The sequence below is a fragment of the Tamandua tetradactyla genome, chromosome 11 (genome assembly GCF_023851605.1).
Source record: "Tamandua tetradactyla isolate mTamTet1 chromosome 11, mTamTet1.pri, whole genome shotgun sequence".
In the NCBI taxonomy this organism is placed as follows: domain Eukaryota; kingdom Metazoa; phylum Chordata; class Mammalia; order Pilosa; family Myrmecophagidae; genus Tamandua; species Tamandua tetradactyla.
The window spans coordinates 95,533,481-95,554,729 of record NC_135337.1 but is presented as its reverse complement, the minus strand read 5'-3'; the positions used below and the strand labels follow the sequence as shown (position 1 = coordinate 95,554,729).

At 64.3% G+C, this 21,249-nt stretch overlaps 3 protein-coding genes across 3 annotated transcripts; all 3 read left to right on the top strand.

Annotated features, from left to right (window-relative positions):
* Positions 1 to 48: 48 nt before the first annotated feature.
* Positions 49 to 7,503, top strand: NDUFA13 (NADH:ubiquinone oxidoreductase subunit A13). Its single transcript, XM_077122051.1, has 5 exons — positions 49 to 707; positions 5,667 to 5,745; positions 6,757 to 6,828; positions 7,216 to 7,285; positions 7,353 to 7,503. The coding sequence occupies exons 1-5, from the start codon at positions 614 to 616 to the stop codon at positions 7,470 to 7,472; spliced, it is 435 nt and encodes a 144-aa protein (XP_076978166.1). The 5' UTR covers positions 49 to 613; the 3' UTR covers positions 7,473 to 7,503.
* A 260-nt stretch (positions 7,504 to 7,763) lies between these two features.
* YJEFN3 (YjeF N-terminal domain containing 3) lies at positions 7,764 to 12,394 on the top strand. Its single transcript, XM_077119423.1, is given in 9 exon segments — positions 7,764 to 7,968; positions 8,101 to 8,413; positions 9,142 to 9,251; positions 9,944 to 10,498; positions 10,768 to 10,787; positions 10,876 to 11,533; positions 11,649 to 11,711; positions 11,714 to 11,793; positions 11,870 to 12,394. Coding segments are annotated over 9 exon segments (2,433 nt in total). The 3' UTR covers positions 12,299 to 12,394.
* Positions 12,395 to 13,718: 1,324 nt separating this feature from the next.
* CILP2 (cartilage intermediate layer protein 2) lies at positions 13,719 to 20,783 on the top strand. The gene is made up of 8 exons (XM_077119645.1): positions 13,719 to 13,797; positions 14,427 to 14,525; positions 14,700 to 14,972; positions 15,241 to 15,396; positions 16,254 to 16,532; positions 17,032 to 17,140; positions 17,369 to 17,526; positions 17,847 to 20,783. The coding sequence occupies exons 1-8, from the start codon at positions 13,734 to 13,736 to the stop codon at positions 20,180 to 20,182; spliced, it is 3,474 nt and encodes a 1,157-aa protein (XP_076975760.1). The 5' UTR covers positions 13,719 to 13,733; the 3' UTR covers positions 20,183 to 20,783.
* The last annotated feature ends 466 nt before the right edge of the window (positions 20,784 to 21,249 follow it).

Below are 21,249 nucleotides of genomic sequence, written 5' to 3'. Positions count from 1 at the left end.
CCGCCTCGCGATGGGGGGAGACCCCGCCCCGCGGGCCCCCCAAGCCCCTCGCGCTTTGTGACTCATAATCAACCGGAGTAGCCCACTTCCCGAGGAGAGGCTTCTCGCAAGGGATCCCCGACCACTCCCGAGGGAGCAGAATCATGCCTGGGATTGGGGTGGCGAATCCTGGCGGCCGCCGCTCCCCATCCATCTCTCATCTCCATGTACCCGGCCAGTGGCCCTGTGGAGCCTCGATCTCCCGAGGGGGAGAAAACGGGCAAGGGGGCCTGAATCTGGAACCTGCTCCCTTAGGGGAACTCGGGGATCCCTCCCGGCCCACGCAGCGCCCGGACAGAAGGTGGACGTGAGGCCCTTTCCTGCAAGGACCGGGGCGCCTCGACATGCACTGAGCTACGGCCAGGCCGGCGGGGAGAGGGGATAAGGACTCCTTGTCCCCAGCGGGTCCCCGCTGCCCTAGTTTTATCGCGCGGAGGGAGGAGCGGACCCACGCCCCGGGACCACTCACTCCACAGCTCCGCAGAGACCCACGGCGGAACTTCCGCCACACTCAACATGGCGGCGCCCTCGTGACGTTGCTTCCGCCCCAAACCAGAAGCGCACGTCCTACAGCATGGCTGCTTCGAAGGTGAAGCAGGACATGCCCCCGCTTGGGGGCTATGGCCCCATCGACTACAAGCGGAACCTGCCGCGTCGGGGACTGTCGGGTCAGTGTCGCCTGGCGCCGGGGTGCCAGGGTTGGGAGCGCCGCGGCGGGGCCGGGTGACAGTAATAGTAGCTGCAGCGCTCTGCCGCCTCCTCCCAGCCGAGGAGGTCGGGCCTGCTCATCATCCGCGTTTCCTGAGGGGTGGACTGAGGTCGGGTTAGCTGCGCCCCTGACTCCCAGTTGGGGAAACTGAGGCCAGGAGGGAGGCTGCGACGCCCCCGGGGACGCCCGTGCAAGGCCGGAGCCGATACCCCGAACCCCGCGGGGGTTTATAGGATGTTCTGTGCTCTGGTTCCCCGCCCCGAGCGTGACCCGGGGATCTGTATTCTTCCCGTTTTCAAAGAGCGTTTAACATGAACAACTCAGAAAAAAATGTAAACGGCGCCCTTGCTCGAGTTACCAAGCCACTACTCGTTTGGATCAGGCTGGCGTTCCCAAGGGAGGTGGGGGGCGGCCTGGGCCTGACGGGGCCTGAGGCCCTCAGGAGGGAGTGGGCAGGGGGATGCGGAGAGGAGCAGGGAGATGCCGACGGAGGGACCCAGATGTAGCGACAGGCGCGGGAGGGGGACGGGGAAGGGAGAAGAGAACTGAGCCCGCCAGGAGCTTGGAAAGGAGAGGAAAGGGCTGGGGTGGAGAAACGGCGGGGAAGGCGGCAGGAAAGAGGGGGAAGAGGGAGGAACGGGAAGGAACAATTAATGCAAAAGAAATAGATATACCTTTGCCTGCCTGGGCTCTGAGAACCCATGCCTCCTCCACCCCTCTCAAAAAAAAAATAAATAAATAAGTGGGGGTTGAAGGGTCAAAGGGCCCAACTTTTCCCAATGAGGTATTCCATTTAAACTGGGCAGTTTTGTCAGACTTGAAGCAAGAAGGAATTTGGGGGAAGCTTCCACCATTCAGGGTATGAGTCATTGGTAACTGAATATTGAACATTCTCCCTGTTAATAGAAATATTTAATTCAAACAAACAACAACAAAACAATGCCCAGACTACATGAGCACCCAGGGTTAACCTAAATACAGCATTTAAATGCATTCGCCCTAACTCACTGAACTTTACATTTAGAGCGTGTGTTGAAGGAAAATTATGTCTCAGTTAAAGAAGAATTCATGAGTATGATGAATAATCACAGACAGTTGAAGGTCAGTGTCAGAATTTAAGTCAGGTCTTCTCGCAGACTTCTTTGGGTTTTAGTATCCTAGAACCAGCGATCAGCAGACACCCATTTTGGAAGGGAACAGAGAATGAAGAAGAGTTGGCCAGATGGTCTCCAGCCCCTGCTACGGCTGCCGTAGCTACAGCCATTTACAAATGGAAGAACATTCCTAGCTCAATGACTGTTGACTTGTGGGCATGGCTGGTGTGACCACTTAAGTGCCTTTACTCACCTGCTCTTCTTTCAGCTCAGGACACGACAAAGTCTGGACATCGCTTAAAAGTACCTGGAAAGATGCAAATCAAACCACCATGAGATGCTACTTCACACCTGCTAGAATGGCTGTTATTTGGGGGGGGGGGGGTTAAAAAAAAAAAGCATTGGCAAAGATGTGGAAAAACCCTTACATGTTGCTGGGAGGAATGTAAAATGATGCAGCCACTGTGGAAAACAGTCTGGAAAGAGTGGGAAGAACCCACTCTCGAACCGATTCTTGTACGCTGGTGTTCCTAGTCAAAAGGTGCAAGCAACCCAAGTGTCCATCAACAGATGATGGAGAAACGGAATGGGGGCCACCCCTATGATAGATACTGCTCAGCTGGCAGAAGGAGTCGATTTCTGGTCCCTGTTGTAACGTGGATGAATCTTGGGGGCATGATGTTGAGTGAAAAAACAAGACATAAAAGGAGAAATAACGTGTGATCTCACTAATAGGAAATAATTAGATAAGCACACTCATGGAGTCAGAAAACAGATGACAGGTTACCAGGGGCAGGGATGGGAAATGGGGAGTTACTGCAGCGATTCTCTTTGGGGTGATGGAGAAGCTTGGTCAGGGATGGCAGTGATGGTGGCACAACATGGCGAGCATAACGAACGCCACTGAATTGTACACGTGAAAGCGGTTAAAATGGGAGTCTGTGCATGCACAGGTGGTTCAGTGGTTGGATGCTCACCTGCCATGTGGGAAACTCAGGTTCATTCCTGGCCCATGCACCAAAAAAAGGGGAGGGAGGGGATTTGTGGTTTTGTGTTAGATTAATGTTATGACAATAAAAATGTTAATAGACGAGAGAGAGAAGCAACTTAGCCCACAAAAAAACAAAAAACGCAATAGGAATACCACTTCACACCCCCCGCAGCCCGTTTACACCCACTTAGCTTGCAGCCTTTGAGGCTGCAGAGGGGAGAGGAAGACATCCCATTTGGCGTCCAGAAGCAGCTATCCCCACGTCCCCCTTGCCCGTCTGTCCCCCATTTGGGAGCTGGTTGTTGAGCACAAGCACAGGTGGGCTGGGCAGTGGCCTGAGATTCTGTCCCTGCCCGAGGATCTCCAGCCCAGATGAGGAGACAGGGCCAGTGGTGGAGAGCAGCGGGGTAACCGAGGCCAGCTTGAGCCAGGGCCGGTTGGGAGGACTCTGCGAAGCCCCTTCCAAGCAGAGGAACTAGCATGTGCAAAGGCCCGGCGCTCCTTCCGGCTGCCGCCCCCACCCCCTGCCCTGCTTCTGTCTGAGACCTTGTGCCCCCAGGCCAGGCACCCTCTTTCTGCCAGCCCACTCTCCAGCACTTGGTGTTGGGCTGGCTCAGGCCACCTGCCTTTACTCCATGATGCTCCTGCAGCCCCTTCCATCTGCTCTCTTGGCACCTCATCTTTCCTGCCAGGCTCTCCCCTGCCCCACTGCCCTCCCACTGGGCCCAGGAGTGGCTCTTCCCTTTGTGTCTGTGTGTGTGTGTCTTTAACAACTTAACTGAGATATAATTCACGTACCATACAATGCAGCCACTTAAAGTGCACAATTCAATGATTTCTGGTCTATTCGCAGACTTACGAAACCATCATTAGCATCTGGTTTCACATCTTATTACCGAGCTGGGCAAGTTCTTTGTATGTTTTATGTCCAGCCCCATGTCACATGATTTGCAAATATGTCTTGGGTTGTCTTCACTTTCTTGGTGGTATCATTTACAGCTCAAAGGTTGTAAATTTTGATGAAGTCCATTCTGTCTGTTTCTCCTTTTCTCCCTTTTGTGTTTTTGGTGTCACAGCTAAGAAGCCATTGTCTCATCCAGGGTCATGGAGACTTGCCCCTATTTTTCCTCTAAGAGTTTTATATTTTTAACCCCTATGTTTAGATCTGGGCTCCTGTGGAGTTAATTTTCATTTCCACACCTGGTATAAGGAAGAGTCCAGCTTCATTCTTTTGCATGTTGCCACCCACATGCCCAATTGTTGAAAACTGATCTTTTCCCATTGATTTCTCTTGGCACTCTCGTCAGAAATCAGTTGACCTTAAATGTGAGGGATTGTTTTGAACTCTCCCTTCTGTTCCTTATGCACTGCCTTCCTTAGCTCAGCTGTGTGACGTTTTGAAATCAGGAAATGTGAGCCCTCCCCGTTTCTCTTTCTTTTTCAAGATGGTTTTGGTTCTTCTGGATCCCTTGCAGTTCCACGTGAATTTTATGATCTGCTTGTCGATCTCTGCAAAAAAAAAAAAAAAAGAAAGAAAGAAAGAAAGCTGGATTGGGATTCTTTTGTTTATTCATTTTTTCTTTTCTAAACTTTTCATTTTGAAATAACTCCAGATGTACAGGAAAGTGGCAAAAATAACATAAAAATGAAAGAGGAATTCCAGTGTACCCTCCACTCCCTAGATATGGATTTACCAGCTGGGAAGGAGAGCTGAGCTGGAGTTCTGATGGGATCTCCTGGAGAGCCAGAGAAGAAGTGTTGCCCCTTGACGATACTGTGTCATCCGTCACCGCAGGACGTCTGTACGTCTGTGTTGACATTATTTGGAGCGGCCTGCACACCCTGCTTTGTGTGCCCCTCGTCGGGCCCCCCACCAGGTCCTGAGTCCTTGTGTCCAACAGCGGTCAGCTTTCCAGGGACAAGTCCAAGCCAGCACTGGCTTCTCGCAAATGCGGGGGATCCTAGCCTCCTGGAGGCCACCTCTCTTGGAATCTTCCTGATGGATGGGCCTGGTTTGCTGTGCCTGAGGTCGTCCCCTGGGGTGGTTAAAATGGTGAGGCCCCTGGGGGTCTCCAGGAGTGAGGCTGCGCAAGGTCGGGAGGGCCGGCCGCATGCTCTGGGAGTGGTTCCCAGCCCTGGCGTCCCCTCGAGGTGGCTCAGGAAGCAGGGCCCCCTCATCACTCGGCCTCTTTAAGGTTGAAATGTGCCATCCTGGCTCGCATTAGCAGGCCCAGTGAGGGGGAAGTAGATAGAGCCCGCTTCTCAGCTAGAGCTGGCACGGCCTGCCGACACAGCCACCCACCTCCAGGCCTGGGCCAGGTGGAGGCGGGATGGGGACAGTCCCCTTTATCCCCTCCCCCCACAGGACAAGGCCTGGGGTGGGTGTCTGTGTGCCCTGCAGGGGTGACTGGAGCACAGCCTGCTGACCAGTCAGTGCAGAGAAGAAACCACTCCAAGAGTGGAAGGCTGCCCGGCAGGCCCCCCAGAGCCCCCCGGAGCCTGCTGGTGCCTGGTAGATATCCATGGAGGCCTCTGTCACCAGGACACAGGGCAGAGTGTCCCCCGCAGGCGCTCGCTGCCCCTGGGAGCCCCATCTGGCCCCCATGTGCAGCAGCAGGGGTGGCCCTTTGGGCAGGGGGCCTGGCCTCAGGGCAGGTGACGGGCAGGGCCCTGCAGCACTGTGCTTCTGGGCAGACTGGGGGCAGCAGCACCCCTGGAACAGACAGCACAGGGTACGTGGTCTGAGGCGCATGCCGTCCCTGGGTGGGGTTCGTGGGCCACCGTCTCCGGAGCACGTGTGCCTGCAGGGAAGAACCGTGCCCTCTCCCCGCAGGGTACAGCATGTTCGCGCTGGGCATCGGGACCCTGCTGTTCGGGTACTGGAGCATTGCCAGGTGGAACCGGGAGCGCAGGTAGGCCCCAGGGGTGGGCACCTCGGGAGAGGCCCTATCCTCAGGAGGGACTGGCCTGCCGGGAGCTGGCTGCCGGGCATGAGGCTGGAGCGGCAGAACCCAGATGCCCTGTGGAGCCCACCAGGTGGGCCCGGGAGACTGGGTGGGTGGGAGGGCAGTGGCTGTGCCTGGCCAGTAGACCCCAAGCTCAGCCCTGCGGCCTCCGAGTGCTCCAAGCCCCTGCCAGCTACTGGACAAGGAGTGCCCAGCATGTGAAGGGTACCCCCAGTCGTGGGGTGGGGCATGCTGCACAGCAAGAAGGGCCTGGCCTCCTGGGGCATGTCACCCAGGGTGGGGGCAGGGCCAGCGGTGACCCACCCTGAGCAGCTGTGGTGGGGCAGTGGTGGGAGTGGGCAGGGGCCAGGAGAGGGACCGCAGCCTGTACCCTGAAAGACGAGATACTAGGTCCTAGAAGGGGGTACCAGCCTGGTCCCTGGAGTGGCACTGGCCTGCCTTTTCCTTGGGGCCTCACCCTGCTGAACCTGGACCTGCGATAGGGGTCCCCAGTGCCATAGGTGAGGGGACAAGCCCAGACACCGGCCCCCTCCCCCCAGCATGGACGGGTCCTGTGTGTCAGGCTGCTTGCAGGAAGCTTGGAAAACTCAGGAATGAGGTTAGGGAAGGAGGTGCAATGCTGCAGCCCTCCCCCCATGGTGGCTGCAAGGTGAAGGCAGTGGCACCGAGAGCACCTGCCTGGCCTGGCCATAGCAGGTCGTGCTATTTGTAGAATTGAGGAAAGAAAGCAGGTTTTCGCCATGTAGAGGGTATGAAGTGCTTGTGGATGCTGCAGGCACCTCTCCCAGCCCCAGGAGCCCCCCCCCCCCCAGGCCTGCAGCCCCGCACCTTTCCCAGCCTCGGGAGCACCCCAGAGGCCTGCAGCCCTGTACCTCTCCCAGCCCCGGGAGCGCCACCCGGGCCCGCAGCCCCACTGGGCAGCCCCCTCCCCAGCCTGACCCGGGGTCTGTTGTACAGGCGCCTGCAGGTCGAGGACTTCGAGGCCCGCATCGCCCTCATGCCCCTGTTGCAGGCAGAGCAGGACCGCAGGTGGGTCATGGAGGGCGGCAGCCTGGGCCTGGGCTGGGCGTCTATCCTGCCCATTGGGAATCCTGGAGGAGCAGGATGCCAGCACAAGGCCCTCCAGGCCCCAGGGTGCACCTCGACTGGCAGGGGAGGGCGGCAGGGGAGGGCAGCCGCGGCCTCGCTCACACCTGTCACCCGGGAGGGGGCTGAGGCGGGACCTGCATCCCTGAGCAAGGAGCAGGGAGAAATCAGAAGGCTCTGTGCAGGGTGTTGGGGCTGGGGCAGGAGGGTGCAGTGCAGTTCACCAGGGCTGGGAGGAAAAGGGAACAGTGAGCACAAGGCCCAGAGTGGAAGGGGGGTGGGGAAGCAGCCTCGGGGTTCTGAGGCCCAGCACCTGCCCTGCGCCCACAGGTTCCTACAGATGCTGCGGGAGAACCTGGAGGAGGAGGCCATCATCATGAAGGATGTCCCGGACTGGAAGGTGGGCCCCAGGCGTGGTGGGGGCTTCGGGGAGGGGGAGGCAGCCTGCTCACAGCCCCCCTTTGCAGGTGGGCGAGTCCGTGTTCCACACCACGCGCTGGGTGCCCCCGACGCTGGGCGAGCTGTACGGGCTGCGCACCGAGGAGGAGATTCTCAACGCCAACTACGGCTTCACGTGGTACACGTAGGGCCGGGGGAGAATAAACGCCGGAGACTGCCCACCGCGTCCACTTGCTGGGGTCCGGGGCGGGCTCGGGGGCTCGGGGCCCCACCCACACTGCCGAGCCCGGGTGGGATCCTGCGCCTTGAATCGCTCTCAGGAGCCCGGGGATCCCCCACAGTCGCGGAGGGCGGGCAGGAACCCCCGCGCCCGTCGTTGCCTTTCCAGACTGTTTCCTGCCCAGCGCCTGTGCTCTGGGGACCCCTAACTCCCTCGCTCCTGGCGCGAAAGGGTTAAGTCCTCTTGCACCCACTGGCCAATGGCCGTTCTCAGCGCCTTCGCGGCGCCTCCTGATTGGCTGGCAGGCTCGGGTGGCCCCACCCCCACCCCGGGATGCGCTGAAAGGGTGGTGGCGCTCCAACCCCGGGGGCCCCCCCGCCCCGCACCTCACCCGACGCGGCTTGGCAGTCCGGTGCGGGGCCTGGCGGGGAAGGGGCTCTCGCCTCGCTTTCAGGCCAAAGCCAGTTGGGGCTGCTGATGCCACCGGCGCTGCGGCGCCAGGGAAACGCCTCCACCCGGCCCCCGGGTTATCTTGAGCACCACTAGCCGCACCCCCTTACCTCCCAACCCAAGCAGAGCCCCCTGCCCCCCCCCAGGGACCCCGCCCCCAGTCGCTAGTCCCCCTCCTCAAGCCCTCGCGCCCCCCTCATTTGGACATTTGCCCAGTCCCAATGAGGAAACAGGCCCAGTGAGGGAAGGTGCTGCCCTTGGGGCGGCTGGTGAATTTGTCCCCTGCCCCGGCCTGGGGTCTCCTCCAAACCCCGGGGTCATGGGGCCCCAGGCAGCACTGGGGGCCTCACTGGAGCCCGGGTTTCCCAACAGCCCACTGACCTCGGCCCCCTTCCCGGGACAGATGCTGTCCATAGTGTCTGGATTCAGCCTGGAGACCTCAGCACGTCCAGGCTTGAGGTAGAGGACTTTCTGGGAGCAGAGCTGTGACTTCCACTGTTGGGGGAGGGGGTGCGTTTGGATGTTCTCTGAGCACTGGGGGTTGGGGGTGGGGTGTTGACTCTGGTGCTGGGGTGCCCAGAGCCCCTGCACTCTTGAGGAGGTGCCCAAGTAAGCTGCGAGGGGGACCCTAGGGCTTTACCTACAAGAGCAGTGTCCCAAGTTTCGGGCACGGCCCTTGGGGAGGGAGGGGTGGAGCAGTGGCTGTTAGGGGACAGAAGCCTGGGCTTCAGGAGTTGAAGGTGGTGGAAGGAGCCCCCTCCCCACCTGCTGGAGTCCTCGCCTTCCTGGCTGCTCCCTCCCAAGTGTAACCTGTGTCCTGGGCCACCCTGCCTGGGGACGTTCTTTGAGCAGCTTCACCATGAGCTCCTCCCCCTGGCCCAGTTCTCCACTTGCAGCTGTAGTGGGCCTGGGTTTGAATTCAGCTGTTTTGAGGGTCACCAGGGCATCACTTCCCCTGAGCCTCCACTTCCCCTATCTGCAGTGTCTTCCTGACCAAGCTCTGCTCAGCCTGGGGTCCACCCTGTCACCTCTCATGCCAGCTCCCCTCACTGCTCTTGCCGCCTGGGTCACCTCCCTCAGTCCTCCACCACCTCCTTGAGGAAGCCCTCCCTGAGTCCCCACCCCACAGCCAAGTCCCCACTTCCCTCCTGCACCCACCTCCACCTGTGTCCCTTCCTCTGCCCCAGGCCTGAGCGGATGCTCATATTGGCCCAAGGGTTGCCAGAAGTTTGTCATCTACTTGTGGAACCCAAGGAAGGAACCCCACTGTCACCGTGCCAAACCGCTGCCGGCGTCAGTCTGGGGCTTGCTCGCTGTGGTTCTGGAGACCCACACCGCGGGTGGACATCCAGACGGTCCCACCTGCCTGCTGTGTGACCCTGGGCAGGCCACCTGCCTTTCCTGCGTCCTTCCAGTTCCTCCATTTTTCCTCTCGACCCAATGACATCATTGTCCTTATTATTATTATTGATATCACACCCTCCAGTGTCTGCTGAGCTCGGCAGAGGCCCTGGTCCCCAGTAGGGGCTCCTACCCCCGCCTCCCTGGCTTGGGGGAAGCTGGCACCAGGTGCGACTCTGGTTCTTTCAGTCCTGATGCCAGTACCCCAGCCCCCGCAGCCAGGGCCAGCCGGGTCCCACATTGGGTTAAATTGAAGTTTTTCATTTTTCCACAAGGAGCCTCGGGATCCTTGTCCTGCCTTAGGGTTTCTGGCTGCAAAGGAGTAAGCGAGGCTCGGAGCTCAGACGGTCCGTGGTCCCACTACCCTTAGGTGTTTTCACTTGAGCTGAGCACCCCTACAGGTCCCGGGGCCAGCTTGGCGGCTCCCCTCGCTTGGGGGAACAGAACCGACCTGGACTGATGTGCATGGCTGCGGCCACCAGGGGGCGTGCGGACCTTGGCGCATGGCTCCCACAGCCTGTGGGGCCAGACGGCCGGGTAGGAAAACTGAGGGACGGGCGGGGGCCTCTGCTTCTGGCCTCACCTGAGCGCCTGTCCCGGTTCCCCGCACTCTCAGCTCCCTGGAGCACAAGCTGCTAGAGGACTGTCACTTTGAGCAGCAGCACCTGGTGGAGTTGTGTGGCCACGTCAGTGGCATGGCTGTGACCAAGGCACCCGGGCTCGTCACCTGGAGCCACCCCTGCCTGTCACTCAGGTGGGGAGACCGAGGCCTGGAGAGGGTCGTTGCTAGTCCAGGTCATATAGGGACCCCAGAACCAGGGGGCTGGAGAGGGGCAGGGTGGAGGCCGGGCAGCCTCGTGGTACGGGTACTATCCCCTCCTACCTCTGCCACCTCCTGGTTCTCAACAAGCCCGAGCTGCAGGGGGGAAGCTGAGGCCTGGGTGCAGAGGGGCCTGCCTAGGGTCTCATGGGGCCAAAAGAGGGTCTGCAGTTCCAGCCCAGGTGTGTCCGACCCCTCCCCATTGAAGAATGAGAGCAACCCTGTGCCACATGACCAAACCACACTGTGCCTCAATTTCCCCATCTGCAAAGGGGCACTCAATGGTGCTGGCCTATCCATCAGTCTACATACCTTAGAAAAGTGCCCCTAAGAGCCAGGGCTCTGCCACTCAGCCTTCCCGCTGCTCCTATCCCCCCCCCCCCCCCAATTATTACCACTGTATTCTTTTCTGTTAGTAGCTTTCTTTATATGGACTCACTCTTCCTATCTTTTCAACTCAAACATTCCTATTTCCAAATGAAACTTATGACCATCCTTGGATGCGGCACCCAAAGGAAGAGGAAACAGTGAAACCAAAACCACAAAGCAAACCCAGGGTGTCCGAGTCGCCTGGCGCTCTGGCCACAGCCAGGCGCATCCCTCCTGCAGACAGTCTCAGGCTTGGCCCTGGGTCAGGAGCCCGCTGAGACCTCGGGGAGGGGACTTGAAAAGGGGGTAACGTCCCCTCTGGGTGTCTGAGACTGTAGCGGGGCTGGGCTCCCTGGAACTACCTGGGGCCCCCTGCCTTGCCTCCCTGCTGGGGGGAAGGACTGAGTCTGGGAGAGAAGGTGTAGCGAGGCAGGGCTGGGAGTGGAGCCCCAGCGCTCTTAACTCCTGCACTCGGTGGAGACATGCACAGACGCAGAAACAGGTATTTAGGGAGTCAGAGACAGAGAAAGGAAAGCAGGGGCAGGTGGAGAGGCACGAAGACACCCTGGCATTGCCAGGCTGGAAAACTCCCCCCTTCTCCCCGCTCGGACCCTGGGCCCCTGGGAAGGCAAGGCCGGGAAGGAGGGGCAGTGGAAAAAAGGTGGAGGAGCGGCTGCGGCTCAGCTGGGTAAACAAACCGCCTGACAGGGGCAGAGGGGTAGGCACATGGCCTTGGCAGAGCCTCAGGCCAGTCCCCCACCCCCCAGACCGGGCCTCAGTTTCCCCTCTGCTGCGCCCCCCTGGAAACAGGGCAGTGCTGGTGGCCTGTGGCCCAGAGCACAGCGGGGCGGTGGGGCCGGTCTGCACCTGGCACCTGCGAGTATTTGGGAGTGCAGGGATCCCCACAGCCTCCTGGGGCTGCCCCCCACCCCACCCCTGCAGAAATGGCTTCCTGGGGGTTCAAAAGGGGGACTGCTGGGCTAGAACAGGCTAGAGGGCATGGCCCAGGTGGGTCAGGCTGCCAAGTGCACAGGTCTGCAGACTGAAGCCACACGGGGGGGGGTAGGAGGGGCCACCTGGCGGGCTGGGGCTGGGGACCTGCAGGGCCCTGCCGCGGACCCCTCTCGGCCTCCCAGGAATATGAGCCGAGTGTCTCCAACCCCACCCGCCCACCGGGCCCGTGCACCAAGATCTCAGCGCCCAGTGGGAGAAGATGGGCATCCCCTTTCTGTTCTCCCTGCCCACGGAGGTGGGCACGGGGTGGGTGGGGGTCGGTACTGGGTGCATGGTGCCCAAGAGCCCCCTGACCCTGCCTGGCCTCCCAGGTGTAGCTCATTAATGCTGCCTACGGCCTGGTGGTGGACGCTGTGCGGTGCCCCCAAGCCACAGCCGAGTGACATGGGTCGGGGGGTGCCTGCACGTGGGAACTGGCCATACTCAAGCTGCTGTTCGTTCCCCTTGTGAGCCTGGGCGTCCCCTCGGGCATGTCTGCATCTGGGGTTGGGTTGGGGGGACCCCCCAAGCCTCGGGTCCCCATGTCCTTTGCTGGCCTTCCTGCTGGGAGCCCCAGCATGGATGGAGCGTCACGCCCATCTCACAGATGGGGAAAACCAAGGCCGCCGCCAGGTGACCCCGGCTGCCCCCCTGCTCCCCCTCTCCCTGCCCGGGGTGCCCGCCGCTCGGGCAGACGTGAGCTCACTCGGCAAACGCCGCGCCCGCCCTGGCCGCCACCCCGTGCCTGCTGGAGCCATTAGGGCGACCGGCAGATGGAACAAACAACAGCCAGCCAGCCGGACCCTTCGCGGAGTGGGCGGACTGGGGGACGTGGGCGCCCCCTGGCTCATCGGGACCCCAGGGCCATCCCACGGGGTGCAGCCAAGCAGGGCTGAGGAAGGGGGGGGGCTGAGGTCACAGAAAGGAGGACGCAGGTCAGAGGGAGGAGAGGACAGGGGCTGCAGTCGCGTGGGGATGCTGCCGAGTCAAAGGGCTGGGTCTAGTCTGAGGGTTAAGGTGGCCATCTCAGGCCACCAGGGCACAGAGTGAGGCCCAAGGCAGGTGGGGAGGGAGCCATGTCCTGTCAGAGGCAAGATCCTCGGCAAGTCTGACGAGAGGCTCCCGAGGATGGGGTGGTTCTGTCACCCTGTGGGGGAGGCTGGGCAGAGGGCAGAAGCTAGTCTGGGTGGGGCCGTCTGGGGGCAGAAGCCTCTGACTGGGGAAGGGTAGCAGGTGGAAATACAGTCAGAAGGCAGAGGCTGGGGCAGGGGGAGGAGGGAGACTGCGAAAAGGTGGGAGCAGAGACCGCAAAGCCTGCAGACAAAGAGGGAAGGGCACCCAAGGAAAGGGGGGAGAAGGTCCATGGGGCCAGGGCTTGGTCAGGTGGGGGAAGGGAAGCCAAGTGGAGGGCGCGCCCTGGTCTGAGGAAGGAGGCTCAGGGTGGGAGTGGGAAAGGGCAAGGGCGCGTAGAACTTGTCTCAGGGCAGCCACCCCCACAGCTGGCGCTACCCTGGCCCCCTCTGCCTCAGGCTGAGATGCCCAGGAACAGCCACGGCTCCTTCTCTGGGCACCACCGCTTGGTGGCCGGCAGCTTCGTGCCCACGGCCTGCGCCTCCCGGGTACAGGGGCACCGGCTGCCTGGTGGTGCTACGCCCCCATGCCAATAAACAGGGCGCACCCCCTTCTCGCTTCCACCTCCCTTCTGCGCCGGCTCCAAGCGGGAGTGGGCAGACTCCGGGAGGGACTTCCCACAGAGACCCCTGTCCCAAAGGGGGGAGGGGGTTGGGCAGACTTTGGGTGGGACCTGAGGCTCTAAGTGAGACTCCACGAAGGACTTCCAGTCTGCCCAAAGCCCTGCGAGCCTAAGTGCCAAGTCCGGGCCGCTCGAGGCCGGAGGAACCCGTCTGGATTCCAAGAACTTCCCGCCGGCCGGGGGGCCCCCAGTGGAGGGATGGAGGGTGGATTCAGGGAGGAACTTCCAGGCGGCCAGACGAGTGAAGGGGAAGCGCAGCCCAGCCCGAGCGCGGGGCACGGCCTAGGGGTGCGGCCCAAGTCGCCCAGTGCCAGGGGCGGGGCCCGGGGTGGGGCCGGCGGCGCGTCCCGCCCCTCCCTCAGCCCCAGCCGTCGCCAAACCTGCCCAGTCCCGGCAGCGCGCGCCGCGGAGCCCCGGCCTCCCGCGGACGCTCGGACCCGGCCATGGCGCCCCTGCCGCCCCTGCTGTGCCTCTGCGTCGCCGCCGCGCACCTGGCGGGGGCCGGAGGTGAGGCGCCCCCACCCCCCCAGCCCTCAGGGAACGCCCCGAGGTTGGCGCGCAGCATCCGTGCGCTTCCCCAGGGCTCCGGGGCATCGGGGACCCGGAGCCCGGGACCACCCTCAGGGCTCCCGGGGACGCGGGGCGTCCGTCCCAGCCCCAGCGTTGGGACCCTGAATCCACTCAGCCCGGGCCCGGGCCGAAGGGGTCGGAGACGTTCTTGTCCCGCGAGCGCTCAGGTGGGGCGAGGCGAGCCCGCTTCTCGGGTGGGGAGACTGAGGCCCCGAGCGCGCGTTCCCCCACCTTGGCCGGGCGAAGCCAGGCTGGATCCCAAGGATTTCCCGCCAGCCATTTGCGCCCCAAGTGGAGGGATGGAGGGTAGACTCAGGGAGAGACTTCCCACTGGCCAGAGGGGCTCGGAACAACCCGAGCCCACGTGGTCAGGGCAGGTCCGAGGGCGGTAGGAGGCTGCGGACCTGGGCCGGCATCACGAGAAGGCTCCCTAGAGGAGGGGTCAGCGCGCGCCGGCTTCCCGCCTGCCCGAACCTCGGTGCCCTCCACGGGACGACGAGGATGGACGTGGGGCCGCCGTGAAATTCAGCTCCTGGCTGGTCCACTCACAGCGCCTTCTCCCGCAGATGTCATCCCCACCGGGGAGCCCCCCGGGAGCGCGGGGCCCCTCAACGGTCGGTGGCGGCGCCCTGGGCAGCCCTCGCCGGCCCTGGAGGACTGGGAAGGTGAGGCGGCGGGGGTCGCAGCCCAGCTCTGCGGGTACTGGCTGGGTGCCCGACCGCCCTCGAGCCCCGTGCTTCAGGAGCTGGTAGGGGAGGCGTTCAGGCTGCCCTGGGCACAGGGGGCCAGGCGGCTTTTGGGGGCAGCGGCCCGGGTCCCAGTGCGTGCGGTCCCCGCAGAGGCCAGCGAGTGGACGTCCTGGTTCAACGTGGACCACCCGGGCGGCGACGGCGACTTCGAGACCCTGGCCGCCATCCGCTTCTACTACGGGCCGGCGCGCGTGTGCCCGCGGCCGCTGGCGCTGGAGGCGCGCACCACGGACTGGGCCCTGCCGTCCGCCGTCGGCGAGCGCGTGCACCTGAGCCCCGCGCGAGGTTTCTGGTGCCTCAACCGCGAGCAGCCACGCGGCCGCGGCTGCTCCAACTACCACGTGCGCTTCCGCTGCCCAGTCGGTGAGGGCGCGGCGGCACCAGGGGGCGGGGCCGAGAGGGGCTGGGGGATGCGGGCGGGTGCGCGAGGGGTGCTCACCCCTTCCCGCTGCCCTCGAAGGTGAGGAGGGCGCGGTCCAGGGCCTGCACCTTCGCCAGGTGCTCCCGGGGACCCTAAGGGGCGGCGAGCGCGGCTCGCCCCGCAGGCGTTGTCACCCAAGTCCCAGCAGGCTCGGGACTGATCGGGGGTGGGGGCTCGGCCGCCTGAGCCCCTTCCCTTCCCTCCCTTCAGAGACCGCGTGGGGCGCCTGGGGGCCGTGGGGACCCTGCTCCGGGAGCTGCGGACCAGGCCGTCGCCTCCGCCGCCGCCGCTGCCAGGAGCGCACTGGGGAGGCGTGTCCCGGGCGGTCTTCGGAGGCGCAGAAGTGTGTGCGGCCGGGGTGCCCAGGTAGGGGGCGGGGCCTGGAGGAGGCGGGGCCGACGGGGCGGCTCCCAGTGAAGGGGCAGGGTCTGGAGAGCCGCCCCACCAGGGGCCACCCGGAGACCCTCACTTACTTTCTGCCCCGCGCGAGGGGTCTGGGGGAGCAGACACCAACGACTGAGGTTGGCGTGCAAGCATGGGTGAGATGAGGATGCGCCGCCCCTGTGCACGGCCGCTTCCGTGGCCACCCGCAGAAGCCGGGGCACAGGCTCCCCGGGCAGGAGCTCGGGGATTCGCCACCCGCCCCCGCGCCCTGGCAGACGGGACGCCCAGGCGCTGCGGGGGCAGACACCCGGCGGGCCAAGATTCCGCTCGGGTCTGAACTCCACAAACACGGCCTGGCGAAGCCGTACCCAGGGTGGGGTTGGGGAGCCCAGTGGCCAATGGGGCCGTGGGGTCCCTACCCCACCCCCGCCTAGCTATCCCTTCCAGAGGCCTCTGCCCTGAAATTTCCAGTGGAATTTTCCGTTTTATGGAGAAACCGCGGGATTGGGAGGGGAAGATGTTCTGAGCTCAAGACCTGGCCCCTCGCTGGCCCCCTGCCCCTGCCTGGGCACTTTCTCTCCTCCTGGACCAGGCTCCTCTCACGGCTCCTTCGCTGCCCACCTGGACCCCAGCTCCCTCCCGTGGCCCAGACCTGAACCCCCAGCCCCATCTGTCCTCCACACTAGGAACTGCTCCCAAGGGAGCCCTGCCAAGGCCTCTCAGGGAGCACGAGGGGCGTCTGGGCATGTCTGCTGAGTGATCAGCTGAGCAAATAAGCCTTCCCCAGGAGGGAGCAAGGAAGCTGCCCTGCCCTGCTGCCCCCTGTACCCTACCCCCAGGGTGCAACCTCAACACCTGTGAATGCCCCGACCACATCCTCCTGGGCACTGTGGTCACCCAGTCTGGGCGGCCGCTGCCAGGGGCCCGCGTCTCCGTGCGAGGCTGGGCTGGCGCTGCGATCACCAGCGATACCCACGGAACCTTCCGGGTGTCCGGTGTCTGCGCTGGCAGCCGGATCAACGTCAGTGCCCAGATGGATGGCTTCTCTGCAGGCATGGCCCAGGCCCAGGCCAATGGCTCCGTCTCTGCCATCGTCACCATCGTCCTTGAGAAGCTGGGTAAGGGCCTCTGGAGAAGGAGCTCAGGGGAAGGGGGTAGCTGAGAAATGAGGAAAGAAGATCTGTGTGGCACCGAGCTCCAGGGAGGGCCAAGATGTGATGCAGCAGGAGGTCACTGGGGAAGGGAAGAGAGGCAACACAATCACTGGAGAAGGTGGGAAGCGAAATATGGTATCATGGGGAAGAAAGAAGGCATGACACGTCACTGGAGAAAGTAGGAAGGGAAATATGGCGTCGTGGGGAAGAAATAAGAGATGGTGCAGTTGGAGAAGGCACAAGGCTGTATCTAAATTTGGCACCCCAGAGGGAAGCGAAGCATTAAGGTGGGGTTCAGTCTTGAGCAGAAGCAGCATTACCTTGAGTTGGGGAAGGGCCAGAGAAGGTGCAAATGGAAAACGGCCCTCCTGGTGAAGGGAAATGGTGGGATCTGCCCTGGGAAAGGGTTATTGGGAGAAGCCAGGGGTGTGGGGTCCCTGACCTCTGCAGTCCCTGCCCCCAGAGAAGCCTTACCTGGTGAAGCACCCCCAGTCCCGGGTGCGAGAGGCTGGCCAGGACGTGACCTTCTGCTGCAAAGCTGCAGGCAGCCACAGGCCCAAGAAATATTCCTGGTGAGTCCCCTGCCCTGTGCCAGGGTTCAGATTGGGAGTCCCGGGAGGTGTGGTGCTCAACAGACCTGGAAGTTTCCACCTGCCTCACTCCCCTTCTGGAAGGTGGGAAATTTGGAGGGGGTGGACCAGAGGAGACGCTGCCTGGGTGTTCCTGGCCCGAGGGGCAGGGCGGATGCAGCCCCCTCCTCTGTGCCGAGGGCACCCACATGCTGCCTGTCTGGCACCCAGGTTCCACAACGGCACGCTGCTGGACAGGAGGGCGCACGGGTCCAGGTCCCACCTGGAACTGCGGGGCCTGCGCCCCGACCAGGCCGGTGACTACCAGTGTAAGGTGTGGGATGACGCAGGCGCCATGCGCTCAGCTACCGCCCAGCTCACTGTGCTTGGTGAGTGCCCCGCCCCAAGCCCGGGCGGCACCCCACATCGGTTCAGGCTAGCTCCTGACCTTCCTGAGCCCCAACCCCTGGTCTGAGCTCCCATCCCCAAACTGAATCCTGAATGCACCCAAGTTGATTCAGGCTGACCCCTGACCTCCCCAAGTCCTGACCTCTGGGCCAAGTCCCATCCCCGCCCTGAGTTCTGACAACACCCCAGTGGAGCCCCAACTTGAGATTGCCCCCTGACCTTGCTGAACTCTGATCCAAGGCCCCCACCAAGCCCGACCTCTAGGCTGAGTCCCCACCCTCACCCTGCGATGTCTCCCCAGCCCCGGGGCAGCCAGCCTGCGCCCCCCAGCCCCGCGAGCACCTAGTCCAGCTCCCCGAGGAATGCGCGCCCTCGGGCGCCGGCCCTACCTTCCTGGACGTGGGCCTCTGCCCCAACGCGCGCTGCCCGGGGCCCGCGGGCTCCGACGCCGGGTGCGGGGATGCCACCCCGCGCTGCTGCTCCGTGCGCCGCCTGGAGACCCGGGAGGTCCGCTGCTCCGGCTACGTGCTCCCGGTCAAGGTAGTGGCCGAGTGCGGCTGCCGCAAGTGTAGCCCTCCCCGCGGCCTGGTGCGGGGCCGCCTGCTGGCGGCCGACTCCGGGGAGCCGCTGCGCTTCGCCCGCATCCTGCGGGGCCGCGAGACCGTGGGCTTCACCTCCTTCCAGGGAGACTTCCACATTGAGGCATCTCCGTCCACGGAGCGGCTCGTGGTGACCTTCGAGGACCCCGGCGGCGAGTTCGCTGACGCCGTCAGGGTGCTGCCCTTTGACCCCTGGGGCCCCGGCGTGTACCACGAGGTCAGGGCCCTGCGGAAGAAAGAGCCCGTCCTCCTGGACGCCGCGCGGGTCAACGCGATCCCGCTGGGCGAGCTGGGGGCTGAGGGCCCCCTGGGCGAACTGGTCCTCCCTCCTGGGGCCATCCGCCGGACCGACGGGCAGCCCTACGCGGGGACCGTGGAGGCCCGCGTGACCTTCGTGGATCCCCGCGACCTCGCCTCGGCCGCCGCCGCCCCCAGCGACCTGCGCTTCGCGGACGCCGAGGGCGAGCTGGCTCCGCTGCGCACCTACGGCATGTTCTGGGCGGAACTGCGCGCGGCCGGCTCAGGGGAGCTACTGCAGGCCGGGCCGGTGGCCGTGCGCGTGGCCGCGGCCCAGATCTACATGCCCGGCCACGCCGAGTCTCTCAGGCTGTGGTCGCTGAACCCCGCGTCGGGGCTGTGGGAGGAGGAGGGCGGCTTCCAGCGCGAGGCGGCCCCGGGCCGCCGCGTGCGCCGCGAAGAGCGCGTCTTCCTGGCGGGCAACCTGGAGATCCGCGAGCGGCGCCTCTTCAACCTGGACGTGGCCGAGCAGCGCCGCTGCTTCGTGAAGGTGCGCGCCTACGCCAGCGACAAGTTCGCCCCCGGCGAGCAGGTGCAGGGCGTGGTGGTGACGCTCGTCAACCTGGAGCCGCGGCCCGGCTTCCCCGCCAACCCGCGCGCCTGGGGCCGCTTCGACAGCGCCGTCACGGGCCCCAACGGCGCCTGCCTCCCCGCCTTCTGCGACGCGGAGCAGCCCGATGCCTACACCGCGCTGGTCACCGCCAGCCTGGGCGGTGAGGAGCTGGAGCCCGCGCCGTCCCGTCCGCACCCGCGCCCCGCCGTCGTGGGCGTCCCTCAGGCCTACCTGGAGCGGCTCGGCTACCGGCGCACCGACCACGACGACCCGGCCCTCAAGCGCCACGGCTTCCGCGTGCACCTGGCCAAGCCCCGGCCCGGCTACCCCGCCGAGGCCCGCGGCCCCGTGTACCCGTGGCGGCGCCTGCGGGACTGCCAGGAGGCCCCGGTGACCGATGGCCACTTCCGCTTCGCCCGCGTGGAGACGGACCGCTACGAGTTCAACACGGTCCCCTTCCGCGAGGCCGCGCCCGCCTCCTGGACCGGCGACCTGCTGGCCTGGTGGCCCAACCCGCAGGAGTTCCGTGCCTGCTTCCTCAAGGTGCGCGTGCAGGGGCCCCGCGAGTACGTGGTGCGCGCGCGCAGCGAGGGCGGCACACACCCGCGCACGCGGGGCCGGCTCTACGGGCTGCGCGACGCACGCAGCGTGCGGGGCCCCGAACGGCCCGGCACCTCGGCGGCCTGCGTGGAGTTCAAGTGCAGCGGCATGCTGTTCGACCAGCGGCAGGCCGACAGGACGCTGGTGACCGTCACGCCCCAGGGCAGCTGCCGCCGCGTGGCCGTCAACACGCTCCTGCAGGACTACCTGGCCAGGCACGCCCCGGCCGCGCCCGCCGCCGACCCCGCCGCCTTTGCCATGCTGGCCCCGCTCGACCCGCTGGGTCACAACTATGGCGTCTACACGGTCACCGACCAGAGCCCGCGGCTGGCCAAGGAGATCGCCATCGGCCGCTGCCTCGACGGCTCCTCCGACGGCTTCTCGCGGGAGATGAAGCCCGAGGCGGGCACCGCCGTCACCTTCCAGTGCCGGGAGCCCCCGGCCGACCGGCCCAGCCTCTTCCAGAGGCTGCTGGAGTCCCCGGTCGCCGCGCTGGGCGACATCCGCCGGGAGATGGGCACGGTGTCCGGGGCACAGGCAGGAGAGCTGGGTGCCCCCCGTGCCCGCCGCAGCAGAGCCCACCCGTGACCCGGCCTCGCCCACTGCCCCTTGCCTCTCTCCGGCTGCCTCCCTGCCCTCGGCCCAAACCTCCCCCCTACCCAAAAGACCCTGTCTCCTGAAGCCAGCGGGTGAGGGGGCAGCGGCGGGCGCCCGGGCGGAGTGAGCGGTGACCCTGGAGCTGGGGGGGGACCCACCTGGCCAGGCCCCACGGGGCACTGAGAGAGTTCTCGGTCCCCAGCCCCCAGGCCGCCTCCACGTCTGTCGCTTCCACCCTGACTTGGGAGGCTCTGCCCCTTGGGGGTGCCAGGCCTCGCACAAAGTCCCCTCTGGCTTGCCACCCAGCTCGGCGCCCTCTCAGCAGCCCCTGTTTCCAGGCTTTGTTCTTGGGGTTATTTATTGAAGCAGATTGGCAGGCCACGGGCCGCGGCTGGGAGCCGCAGCCCCATGGAGAGGCGGGGAAGGGCTCCTCGGGGCACCTCCTTGCACAACCTAGCAGGGGAGACTCTGGGAACGGGGGTGCAGTTCTCGTGTGCCTGGTGCTTGGGGATCCCCCCCAGCCCCCATCAGGCAAGGAGTCGCGTCGCGCTGAGGCTGTAGGCGTTCAATTAAAAATGCTTCATCTCCCGTCCGCTCTGCTCCCGAGCTCTGACCGTGGGTTCACATGCGACACGCACCAGGGGACATGCGCCAGAGCACGCAGGCATGTGGGGGCCCAGAGCCACTGACCCCTCCCGTGGCCACGCAGACTCCCCGGGAAGACACTGGGGGCGACAGGTCCCGGCTGGAGCAGGCAGTGGAGCGCTGTGACTCCCCCTGTGCCTGGGCTGGAGCCACGAGGCCAGGCCAGGATCACTGATGACCCGGGGTGGTCCCGCCCTAGCCGTATCCCCACCTTACAGGCAGGGAAATTGAGGCACAAGGGACCTTCGCCTGGGTACCCCTACTTCCCTCCTCCCTCCTGTCCAGCGTGGAGAGCTGAGCCTTCCACATCCCCCTTAGGCAACGCAACCTCAAGGGAGCTGGACCTCCACACAGACCCCAACCCACCTTTGGGGTCGGCACTCAACAACCACCCCCACCCCTCAGAGAGCCGC

Excerpts from the sequence above, each read along its gene's own strand:
- NDUFA13 (XM_077122051.1), top strand. The coding sequence starts at position 614 with ATGGCTGCTTCGAAGGTGAAGCAGGACATGCCCCCGCTTGGGGGCTAT. Across the intron at positions 708-5,666 it reads GCCGCGTCGGGGACTGTCGG|GGTACAGCATGTTCGCGCTG; the intron begins GTCAGTGTCGCC and ends CTCTCCCCGCAG. Across the intron at positions 7,286-7,352 it reads AGGATGTCCCGGACTGGAAG|GTGGGCGAGTCCGTGTTCCA; the intron begins GTGGGCCCCAGG and ends CCCCCTTTGCAG.
- CILP2 (XM_077119645.1), top strand. The coding sequence starts at position 13,734 with ATGGCGCCCCTGCCGCCCCTGCTGTGCCTCTGCGTCGCCGCCGCGCAC. Across the intron at positions 14,526-14,699 it reads GGCCCTGGAGGACTGGGAAG|AGGCCAGCGAGTGGACGTCC; the intron begins GTGAGGCGGCGG and ends CGGTCCCCGCAG. Across the intron at positions 17,527-17,846 it reads CGCCCAGCTCACTGTGCTTG|CCCCGGGGCAGCCAGCCTGC; the intron begins GTGAGTGCCCCG and ends ATGTCTCCCCAG.